General features: G+C 37.7%; 1 protein-coding gene across 1 annotated transcript in view; it reads left to right on the top strand.

Annotated features, from left to right (window-relative positions):
• The window catches only part of CADM2 (cell adhesion molecule 2), a 232,954-nt gene that overhangs the window by 100,831 nt on the left and 119,671 nt on the right, over positions 1-12,452 (top strand). The window contains exon 5 of the mRNA XM_060149062.1: positions 8,746-8,916. Coding sequence (XP_060005045.1) covers positions 8,746-8,916 — 171 coding nt within the window. The remainder of the gene's footprint in view (positions 1-8,745; positions 8,917-12,452) is intronic.

Genomic DNA, 12,452 nt, shown 5'->3' with positions numbered 1-12,452 from the left:
CTTGCATCTCCCTCCCTCCCACCCTCCCTATCCCACCCCTCAAGGTGGTCACAAAGCACTGAGCTGATCTCCCTGTGCTATGCGGCTGCTTCCCACTAGCTATCTATTTTACGTGTGGTAGTGTATATATGTCCATGCCACTCTCTCACTTTGTCACAGCTTACCCTTCCCCCTCCCCATATCCTCAAGTCCATTCTCTAGTAGGTCTGTGTCTTTATTCCTGTCTTACCCCTAGGTTCTTCATGACTTTTTTTTTCTTAGATGACATTTTTCTTTTCTTAGATTCCATATATACGTTAGTATATGGTATTTGTCTTTCTCTTTCTGATTTCATTCTGTATGACAGACTCTAGGTCCACCCACCTCACTACAAATATCTCAATTTCGTTTCTTTTTATGGCTGAGTAATATTCCATTGTATATATGTGCCACATCTTCTTTATCCATTCATCCAATGATGGACACTTAGTTTGCATCCATCTCCTGGCTATTGTAAACAGAGCTGCAATGAACATTTTGCTACATGACTATTTCTGCATTATGGTTTTCACAGGGTATATGCCCAGTAGTGGGATTGCTGGGTCATATGGTAGTTCTATTTGTAGTTTTTTAAGGAACCTCCATACTGTTCTCCATAGTGGCTGTACCAATTCACATTCCCACCAGCAGTGCAAGAGTGTTCCCTTTTCTCCACACCCTCTCCAACATTTATTGTTTCTAGATTTGTGGATGACGGCCATTCTGACCGGTGTGAGATGATATCTCATTGTAGTTTTGATTTGCATTTCTCTAATGATTAATGATGTTGAGCATGCTTTCATGTGTTTGTTGGCAGTCTGTATATCTTTGGAGAAATCTCTATCTAGGTCTTCTGCCCATTTTTGGATTGGGTTGTTTGTACTTTTGTTACTGAGCTGCATGAGCTGCTTGTAAATTTTGGAGATTAATCCTTTGTCAGTTGTTTCATTTGCAAATATTTTCTCCCATTCTGAGGGTTGTCTTTTCGTCTTGTTTATGGTTTCCTTTGCTGTGCAAAAGCTTTTAAGTTTCATTAAGTCCCATTTGTTTATTTTTGTTTTTATTTCCATTTCTCTAGGAGGTGGGTCAAAAAGGATCTTGCTGTGATTTATGTCATAGAGTGTTTGACCTTTGTTTTCTTCTAAGAGTTTGATAGTTTCTGGCCTTACATTTAGGTCTTTAATCCATTTTGAGGTTTTTTTTGTGTATGGTGTTAAGGAGTGTTCTAATCTCATTCTTTTACATGTAGCTGTCCAGTTTTCCCAGCACCACTTATTGAAGAGGCTGTCCTTTCTCCAGTGTACATTCCTGCCACCTTTATCAAAGATAAGGTGTCCATATGTGTGTGGGTTTATCTCTGGGCTTTCTATCCTGTTCCATTGATCTATCATTCTCTTTTTGTGCCAGTACCATACTGTCTTGATTACTGTAGCTTTGTAGTATAGTCTGAAGTCAGGGAGCCTGATTCCTCCAGCTCCATTTTTCGTTCTCAAGATTGCTTTGGCTATTCGGGGTCTTTTGTGTTTCCATAGAAATTGTGAAATATTTTGTTCTAGTTCTGTGGAAAATGCCAGTGGTAGTTTGATAGGGATTGCATTGAATTTGTAGATTGCTTTGGGTAGTAGAGTCATTTCCACAATGTTGATTCTTCCAATCCAAGAACATGGTATATCTCTCCATCTATTTGTATCATTTTTAATTTCTCTCATCAGTGTCTTATAATTTTCTGCATACAGGTCTTTTGTCTCCTTAGATAGGTTTATTCCTAGATATTTTATTCTTTTTGTTGCAGTGGTAAATGGGAGTGTTTTCTTGATTTCACTTTCAGATTTTTCATCATTAGTGTATAGGAATGCCAGACATTTCTGTGCATTCATTTTGTATCCTGCTACTTTACCAAATTCATTGATTAGCTCTAGTAGTTTTCTGGTAGCATCTTTAGGATTCTCTATGTATAGTATCATGTCATCTGCAAACAGTGACAGCTTTACTTCTTCTTCTCCGATTTGGATTCCTTTTATTTTTCTTCTCTGATTTCTGTGGCTAAAACTTCCAAAACTATGTTGAGTAAGAGTGGTGAGAGTGGGCAACCTTGTCTTGTTCCTGATCTTAGAGGAAATGCTTTCAGTTTTTCACCATTGAGGACAATGTTGGCTGTGGGTTTGTCATATATGGCCTTTATTATGTTGAGGAAAGTTCCCTCTATGCCTACTTTCTGCAGGGTTTTTTATCATAAATGGGTGTTGAATTTTGTCGAAAGCTTTTTCTGCATCTATTGAGATGACCATATGGTTTTTCTCCTTCAATTTGTTAATATGGTTTATCACATTGATTGATTTGCATATATTGAAGAATCCTTGCATTCCTAGAATAAACCCCACTTGATCATGTTGTATGATCCTTTAAATGTGCTGTTGGATTCTGTTTGCTGGTATTTTGTTGAGGATTTTTGCATCTATGTTCCTCAGTGATATTGGCCTATAGTTTTCTTTCTTTGTGAAATCCTTGTCTGGTTTTGGAATCAGGGTGATGGTGGCCTCGTAGAATGAGTTTGGGGGTGTTCCTCCCTCTGCTATATTTTGGAAGAGTTTGCGAAGGATAGGTGTTAGCTCTTCTCTAAATGTTTGATAGAATTTGCCTGTGAAGCCATCTGGTGCTGGGCTTTTGCTTGTTGGAAGATTTTAATCACAGTTTCAATTTCAGTGCTTGTGATTGGCCTGTTCATATTTTCTATTTCTTCCTGCTTCAGTCTTGGCAGGTTGTGTATTTCTAAGAATTTTTCCATTTCTTCCAGGTTGTCCATTTTATTAGCATAGAGTTGCTTATAGTAATCTCTCATGATCTTTTGTATTTCTGCAGTGTCAGTTGCTACTTGTCCTTTTTCATTTCTAATTCTATTGATTTGAGTCTTCTCCCTTTTTTTCTTGATGAGTCTGGCTAATGGTTTATCAATTTTGTTTATATTCTCAAAGAACCAGCTTGTAGTTTTATTGATCTTTGCTATTGTTTCCTTCATTTCTTTTTCATTTATATCTGATCTGATTTTTATGATTTATTTCCTTCTGCTAGCTTTGGGGTTTTTTTGTTCTTCTTTCTCTAATTGCTTTAGGTGCAATGTTAGGTTGTTTATTCGAAATGTTTCCTGTTTCTTAAGGTAGGATTGTATTGCTATAAACTTCCCTCTTAGAACTGCTTTTGCTCCATCCCATAGGTTTTGGGTCGTCGTGTCTCCATTGTCCTTTGTTTCTACGTATTTTTTGATTTCCTCTTTGATTTCTTCAGTGATCACTTCGTTACTAATAGTATATTGTTTAGCCTCCATGTGTTTGTATTTTTTACAGATCTTTTCCTGTAATTGATATCTAGTCTCATAGCGTTGTGGTCGGAAAAGATACCTGATACAATTTCAATTTTCTTAAATTTACCAAGTCTTGATTTGTGACCCAAGATGTGATCTGTCCTGGAGAATGTTCCATAAGCACTTGAGAAGAATGTGTATTCTGTTGTTTTTGGATGGAAGGCCCTATAAATACCAATTAAGTCCATCTTGTTTAATGTATCATTTAACGCTTGTGTTTCCTTATTTATTTTCATTTTGGATAATCTGTCCATTGGTGAAAGTGGGGTGTTAAAGTCCCCTACTATGGATGTGTTACTGTCGATTTCCCCTTTTATGGCTGTTATTATTTGCCTTATGTATTGAGGTGCTCCTAGGTTGGGTGCATAAATATTTACTATTATTATAACTTCTTCTTGGATCAATCCCTTGATCATTATGTAGTGTCCTTCTTTGTCTCTTGTAATAGTTTTATTTTAAAGTCTATTTTGTCTGATATGAGAATTGCTACTCCAGCTTTCTTTTGGTTTCCATTTGCATGGAATATCTTTTTCCATCCCCTCACTTTCAGTCTGCATGTGTCTCCAGGTCTGAAGTGGGTCTCTTGTAGACAGCATATGTATGGGTCTTGTTTTTGTATCCATTCAGCCAGTCTGTGTCTTTTGGTGGGAGCATTTAATCCATTTACATTTAAGGTAATTATCGATATGTATGTTCCTATTCCAATTTTCTTAATTGTTTTGAGTTTGTAATTTTAGATCTTTTCCTTCTCTTGTGTTTCTTGCCTAGAGAAGGTCCTTTAGCATTTGTTGTAAAGCTGGTTTCATGGTGCTGAATTCTCTCAGCTTTTGCTTGTCTATAAAGCCTTTAATTTCTCCATCAAATCTGAATGAGATCGTTGCTGGGTAGAGTAATCTTGGTTGTAGGTTTTTCTCCTTCATCACTTTAAATATGTCCTGCCAGGCCCTTCTGGCTTGCAGAGTTTCTGCTGAAAGATCAGCTGTTAACCTTATGCGGATTCCCTTGTGTGTTATTTGTTGTTTTTCTCTTTCTGCTTTTAATATGTTTTCTTTGTATTTAATTTTTGACAGTTTGATTAATATGTGTCTTGGCGTGTTTCTCCTTGGATTTTTCCTGTATGGGACTCTCTGTGCTTCCTGGACTTGATTAACTATTTCCTTTCCCATATTAGGGAAGTTTTCAACTATAATCTCTTCAAATATTTTCTCAGTCCCTTTCTTTTTCTCTTCTTCTTCTGGAACCCCTATAATTCGAATGTTGGTCCATTTAATGTTGTCCCAGAGGTCTCTGAGACTGTCCTCAGTTCTTTTCATTCTTTTTTCTTTATTCTGCTCTGCAGTAGTTATTTCCACTATATTATCTTCCAGGTCACTTACCATTCTTCTGTCTCAGTTATTCTGCTATTGATCCCTTCTAGAGTATTTTAAATTTCATTTATTGTGTTGCTCATCGTTGCTTGTTTCATCTTTAGATCTTCTAGGTCCTTGTTAAATGTTTCTTGCATTTTCTCTATTCTATTTCCAAGATTTTGGATCATCTTTACTATCATTATTCTGAATTCTTTTTCAGGTAGACTGCGTATTTCCTGTTCATTTGTTAGGTCTGGTGGGTTTTTATCTTGCTCCTTCATTTGCTGTGTGTTTTTCTGTCTTCTCATTTTGCTTATCTTATTATGTTTGGGGTCCCCAATTTGCAGGCTACAGGTTCGTATTTCCCGTTCTTTTTGGTGTCTGTCCCCAGTGGCTAAAGTTGTTTCAGTGGGTTGTGTAGGCTTCCTGGTGGAGGGGACTAGTGCCTGTGTTCTGGTGGATGAGGCTGGATGTTGTCTTTCTGGTGGGCAGGTCCACGTCTAGTGGTGTGTTTTGGGATGTCTGTGGCCTTATTATGATTTTAGGCAGCCTCTTTGCTAATGGATGGGGCTGTGTTCCTGTCTTGCTAGTTGTTTGGCATAGGGTGTCCAGCACTGTAGCTTGCTGGTCATTGAGTGAAGCTGGGTGTTGGTGTTGAGGTGGATATCTCTGGGAGATTTTCGCCTTTTGATATTACGTGGAGCTGGGAGTTCTCTTGTGGGCCAGTGTCCTGAAGTTGGCTCTCTGACCTCAGAGGCACAGCACTGACCCCTGGTTGCAGCACCAAGAGCCTTTCATCCCCACAGCTCAGAATAAAAGGGAGAAAAAGTAGAAAGAAAAGAAAGAGAGAGAGAGAGAGAGAGAGAGAGAGAGAGAGAGAGAGAGAGAAAGAGAGAGAGAGGGAGAGAGAGAAAGAGAAAGAAAGAAAAAGAAAAAGAAAGAAAGAAAGAGAGAGGTAGAGAGAGAGGAAGGAAGGAAGGAAGGAAGAAAGGAAGGAAAGAAGGAAGAAAGAGGATAAAATAAAATAAGATATAATAAAATAAAGTTATTAAAATGAAAAATAATTATTAACAAAATTTTTTTTAAAGTAAAAAAAAAAAATACAGATGGATAGAACCTTAGGACAAATGGTGAAAGCAAAGCTATACAGACAAAATCTCACACAGAAGCATACACATACACACTCACAAAAAGAGGAAAAGGGGAAAAAATCATAAATCTTGCTCTCAGAGTCCACCTCCCGAATTTGGGATGATTCGTTTTCTATTCAGGTATTCCACTGATGCAGGGTACATCATGTTGATTGTGGAGCTTTAATCTGCTGCTTCTGAGGCTGCTGGGAGGGATTTTCTTTTCTCTTCTTTGTTCTCACAGCTCCCAGGGGCTCAGTTTTGGATTTGGCCCCGCCTCTGCGTGTAGGTCGCCGGAGGGTGTCTGTTCTTCGCTCAGACGGGACGGGGTTAAAGGAGCCGCTGATTCTGGGGCTCTGGCTCACTCAGGTCGGGGGGAGGGAGGGGTACGGAGTGCAGGGTGAGCCTGCAGCGGCAGAGGCCAGCGTGATGTTGCACCAGCCTGAGGTGCACCGTCCATTCTCCCGGGGAAGTTGTCCCTGGATTCCGGGACCCTGGCAGTGGCGGGCTGCACAGGCTCCCTGGAAGGTAGGTGTGGAGAGTGACCTGTGCTCGCACACAGGCTTCTTGGTGGCTGCAGCAGCAGCCTTAGCGTCTCATGCACGCCTCTGGGGTCCGCGCTGTTAGCCGCGGCTTGCGCCTGCCTCTGGAGCTCCTTTAAGCGGTGCTATTAATCCCGTTCCGTGGCGCACTAGGAAACAAAGAGGGAAGAAAAAGTCTCTTGCCTCTTCGGCAGCTCCAGACTTTTCCCCGGACTCCCTCCTGGCTAGCCGTGGTGCACTAACCCCTTCAGGCTGTGTTCACGCCACCAACCCCAGTCCTCTCCCTGGGATCCGACCTCTGAAGCGTGAGCCTCAGCTCCCAGCCCTGCCCGCCCCAGCGGGTGAGCAGACAAGCCTCTCGGGCTGGTGAGTGCTGGTTGGCACCTGATCCTCTGTGCGGGAATCTCTCCACTTTGCCCTCTGCACCCCTGTTGCTGTGCTCTCCTCCGTGGCTCCGAAGCTTTCCCCCTCCGCCACCCGCAGTCTCCGGCCGCGAAGGGGTTTCCTAGTGTGTGGAAACCTTTCCTCCTTCACAGCTCCCTCCCACTGGTCCAGGTGCCATCCCTATTCTTTTGGCTCTTTATTCTTTTTTCTTTTGCCCTACCCAGGTACGTGGGGAGTTTCTTGCCTTTTGGGAGGTCTGAATTCTTCTGCCAGCGTTTAGTAGGTGTTCTGTAGGAGTTGTTCCATGTGTAGATGTATTTCTAGTGTATCTGTGGGGAGGAAGGTGATCTCCTTGTCTTACTCTTCCGCCATCTTCCCCCTCTCCCTATCCTGACATATTTTGACTGAAAGGAGATCATTTCATCTTTTTCTCTAATATTTTTTTAACTGAAGTTGAATCTAATTTTCAAATGCAAAAATCTCATAAATGACTTTAGTTAACAAAAATGAGATATTTCATAAGACACATGTTAATGGAAAGCCCTGTATCCTGTATGATTAATTTATAGTTAAAAGATGGAGTTGAGAATTTTATATTCTTTCCCACCTTTCCAAATGTTAGAATTTTTTCTTAGTGTCAAAACAGCCTAAATTACATAAATCTTTTTGTGGTAAAAATCTTAATTAGATAATTATTTTCCTAATTTCTGAACACAGTCATAAACATATAGTTTCAAAATAAGACGTGTGACATTTATCTAGTTTTATACTTTACTAATATTTATTTTTAAAATCAATAAGGTAAAGACATTCTTCTCTGGAAATAAGTAAAATGCAGTGGACCATGCAAATATCTACCCATCAAATACATAAGATTTGATATTATTTTCCAAGTGAAATCTTTGCATAGAGCACAATGGAGAAGCTGAACTTACATTAATTTCTTATCATTGATATACTTATAAATATTTAAAAAATATTTAATACATGCTAGAATCAAATATTTTATGCATATTATGCAAAAGAAGTCTTTTCATAAAAAGTATCATTTTTCATTTGAAATGAAATGCTAAGAATTCGAACAGCTTTCTCCCTCAACTATATTTAAGATCTTGTTAAAAGATATCTTAACCTTAGTCTGTTATATTGATTTCTAAGCCATTAAAATTGCCCTCTTCTCATCAGCTACTTTAGACTTGAGAAATTTCAAATTAAATATTATTAAATCCCTTTTCCACAGAGAACAAATAATCCCTAAGTGCATCATTCAATGATGAATCTGAATAATGCACAGTAAGTTTAAGTATTGATAAGTGAATTCACATCTTGAGGAAAGTATTCTCATTCAGGCTGAAATGAATTCTTCAGCTAAGTGAAGAGCATTTTTCTCAATAGAAATTTCATTGAAAATATATATAGATAGGTAGATAGATATTTAAATATTCAAAATGTTCACATGACTGTTCTCCTTCTTTACCAAAGATGACAACTTTCTCATCTTAGGTATTCTTTAGCAATTATGTTCACCTCACAGTGTTCATGTTAAAATCATAGCTCAAACACACTGTGCTTCCTTTTAGGCATACCCAGATTGTTGTGAAATTGCTCTTCTCAATTGTGCTTGTGGTTCAGAGAATTAAGATTATCTTTTAATAAAACTTAAATCTAAAGAAAAGAGATTAATATTGTAAAATGGCCTGATTTTTCAAATGGAGTATAAAAAAAAAAAGTGCTGTGACCTGCCCTTTTATTTCTGTATTTAACTTTTAAAATGTATTTCTGAAGTAGTTTTATTTCTGTTTACTCAAAACGAAATGGATTAAATGTGAAACTAACAAATATTTACTTTTTAAAATTGTGTAAAAATCGGGAGAAGAGGCTTCCAGTGTGTCTCGAGTAAATGAAATCTGTTACATTTTGAAAGAGAACTTCACAGAATTTAAAATTTTATATTTTATTTTCAGATGTAAAATATTTAAAGGAAGAAGATGCAAATCGCAAGACTTTCACGGTCAGCAGCACACTGGACTTCCGAGTGGACCGAAGCGACGATGGCGTGGCGGTCATCTGCAGAGTAGACCATGAATCTCTCAATGCCACCCCTCAGGTGGCCATGCAGGTGCTAGAAATACACTGTAAGTAAACGCTACTCCATAACTCTTTATTTGACGCCAAATCTCTGCATCTACATTTAAAATCATTTCAAAAATTTTCTGAAGTTACAGAAAATGTGCAGCAAAATCTATAGCCAAATGAAGTAAAACTGACCTCATTAGTATTAATCACATTCAAAGGAAAGGAGTCCTTGCTTGATTATCATTCTTGACAAGGAAGAAAAAGAAAGAAGATATCAGAAGGTTAAAACTCCTAATTATCTTCCAAATTTTGGGCAGGAAGAGCAGTAATTTTGGCAGAATCAGTGAGAAGTGGAAATCTGAAAAAGCCTTGATGAACTTTCTAAATGTAATGTTATTATATGCAAACGTGACTTACCATCTGTTCTTTTAAAATTATACTATTTTTTTTCTATTTTTTAAAATATGCTAAGTCTTTATGAACACTGGGGCATATCTGTTATGTTTTCTTTATCAACATCATTATTGTTCACAATTGATGAGAACATAAATTGGATGACTCCAGTGAGCCCGGGCAGTGCTGAATGCTTTGCTGGCATTATCTCAACTCATGTTATCTCATGTTAGGGCATCAGCATAATAGCCTGATGAATAGTTACTGCTCTCTTTACTTGCAATTTATGGATAAGAACACTGAAGATTATAGTGGTTGAGTCACTTGGCCAAGTTCACACAACTAGCAAATAGTCAACTTATAATCATGACGCTTTTGTATTTAGCAATGTCCTTGGGATATAGCAGGTGATCTATAAATATTTATCAAAATGAAAATGAATGAATTGAAATATGTAACAAAGTTGAAAAGAGTAGAGTACAAAGAATTTTATTTCTGAATCCTATTACTTGTCTTTTTCCAATATTAGAGATTTTTTTGTTGAGTTTGTTATCTGTGATAAATTATAGTTCAAGTTTATATTTGTGTGTGTGATGCGAAATTACATTGAACCTTAAAATGTTAACTCTACATATTAATCTTCTAATATGCCTCATTGTAGTCTGTTTTCATTTATTTGTTCAACAAGAATGTATTGAGTACCTACTATGAAACAGGCATTCTTTTGGGCACTGGGGTTACAGAGGTGACCAAAAAAGGACAACTTTAACAAAACAAACTGAGATTGTCTCCAAGTGTCAAAATCACCACTACGACCAAAGCAACAAACTCCAGTTCGCTTATAATATCCATTCTAGGTGGGAGTGACTGAAAATCAAAATTAATAAATACAACATATAGGGGCTTCCCTGGTGGCGCAGTGGTTGAGAGTCCGGGAAGATCCCACATGCCGCGGAGCGACTGGGCCCGTGAGCCATGGCCTCTGAGCCTGCGCATCTGGAGCCTGTGCTCCGCAACGGGAGAGGCCACAACAGTGAGAGGCCCGCATACCGCAATAAATAAATACAACATATAGCATGCTATGTATTAAGTCTGTAGGAAAAAAATAAAGCAGGGCGGTGATAAGGAGTGAAGTTAGAATGGAAGTCAAGGATAGTGAATGTGTGTGTGTGTATTAACATATATATATAATGCATTTATATATAAATATATATTTTATCACATATAGTATCACATTAAATTATATCATTACATACTATATAATAATATTACATAATATATCATTTAAATATATTATAATGTTATATTTATATGAATATATTATATAATACATTACTTATACTTTAATATATTACATTATATATAAATATATTTAAATAAATAATATTTTAACTAAATTAATATGTTTAAATATTCGAACAAAATATGTACATACAATTCACTGGGAAGAACAAGTACAAAGGCCCTGAGATAGGAACATGTGTGTTATTTTTATGTTTCTAGAAGCAGAAAGGGTATCAGTGAGACCAGGGTAGAGTGGAAAGTAGAGAGTATCATGAGAAAAGATCAGAGAAGTACCAGGAGTACCATTCTTTTCTTTTTACTTTTTAATAGAGAAAATATCAATCAGATCATTATTTTTTAATTATTTGTTATATTTTAATTATTCTTAGTTTAGTAGTTATTAAAATTTTAAGAATACTTTCAATTATATTAGATTAGTTTCATTAATTTCCTTCCTGTTCTTATTGAGGCAAATTTGAAGACAAACATATTTTAGAGCCCAAACTGAGATTATTTCCAAATTTCAACATTTATTTGCAGTGAAACCTTGCAACAATTACTGAAACTGCTTGAGCTTTGATTATAAACTAGAGAATTAATTTCTGTGAGGTCCAAACTAGACAAGTTTATGGCATTCAGTAAGCCTTCAATAAATATCAACTGTCTTCTTTCTTAGTTGGTTTGATCTCGGGTGGCTTTGGCCTGCAGTGGCTTGAAGCAGGATTTTGGTTCCTGGCTAGAGATTGAGGTCAGTCAATGGCAGTGAGAGCGCTGAATCCTAGCCACCAGACCACCAGAGACTAGTGACCAGTGACAAGGCCCTGGCCCTTCAGCTGTGTAGAAATGAATTTCCACAGAGATGGAAAGTAGTGAAGCAAGTAAAGTATTTATTAGGAGGAAAAAGAGTACAGTACATGTGGATGAACACATGGGTGGACTCAGAGAGTCATGCCATCATGGTAGTTTGAATCACTTTTATGGGGCATTTCTTCTGGGTTTCCTTTGACCAGTCATCTTGCTTTGCCTAGTTCTGCGTCTGTATTTGGTATATCTCAGGGTCCTCCTGTGTGCATGCGCATCTCTTAGCCAAGATGGATTCTAGCGAAGAGGCCTATGGGTAGTTGACATCACTTACTATGGGTGGCATCTCCTCCCTTTTTGACCTCCAGGGAGCCTTTCTGCACATGTGTAGTCGGGGAGGTCTCCTTGATTTCGAGTATGAGGAATATGTGGTCTTTTATCTGGGCAGGGCCCAGCCTCTTCTCTCGATTGTCCTTCTATTGATATTTTGGAATTTCTGTCCACAGAGAACAAAATCCAGCTGCTGACCCTGGGGCCCATCTATCTCGTGCCTCAGGTTCAGGCTGCTATAACAAAAACACCATAGACTGGGTGGTTTATAAGCAACAGAAATTTATTTCTCACTGTCTTGGGGGCCAAAAATTCAAGATCAAGGAGGAGGCACATTCAGTGTCTGGTGAGGACCCTCACTCTGGCTCATAGCTGGCCATCTTCTATGTCCACATGCAGCAGAAGGGGCTAAGGAGTCTCTGCGATCTCCTTCGTTAGGGTACTAATCCCAGTTATGATCTTCCAAAGTCCTTACCTCCTAATATTATCACATTGGGGATTAGGTTTCAGCATATGAACTTTGGGGAAACATTAACATTCAGTCTATAGCAACATTTCTTTCCTATTTCTTTTTATTTAATCAATATGTCTTTCAAATATGGAAAATTATGTAATTTGATGTGTCTAGAGGACCCAGATCACCAGCATTTTAATTTAAACTTTTTTTCACTTATATATAAAGCCAAATAAGACTGTTTAAAAATAATCTTTAATTACTAATTCAACTGTAATTTTCAATATATAATAAAAGAAAAATAATAAAAATCAAGTCATAAGGAATATTAAA

The sequence above is a fragment of the Lagenorhynchus albirostris genome, chromosome 5, assembly GCF_949774975.1.
Source record: "Lagenorhynchus albirostris chromosome 5, mLagAlb1.1, whole genome shotgun sequence".
Lineage (NCBI taxonomy): Eukaryota > Metazoa > Chordata > Mammalia > Artiodactyla > Delphinidae > Lagenorhynchus > Lagenorhynchus albirostris.
The sequence above is the reverse complement of the archived record's forward strand: the minus strand, read 5'-3'. Positions and strand labels throughout refer to the sequence as shown.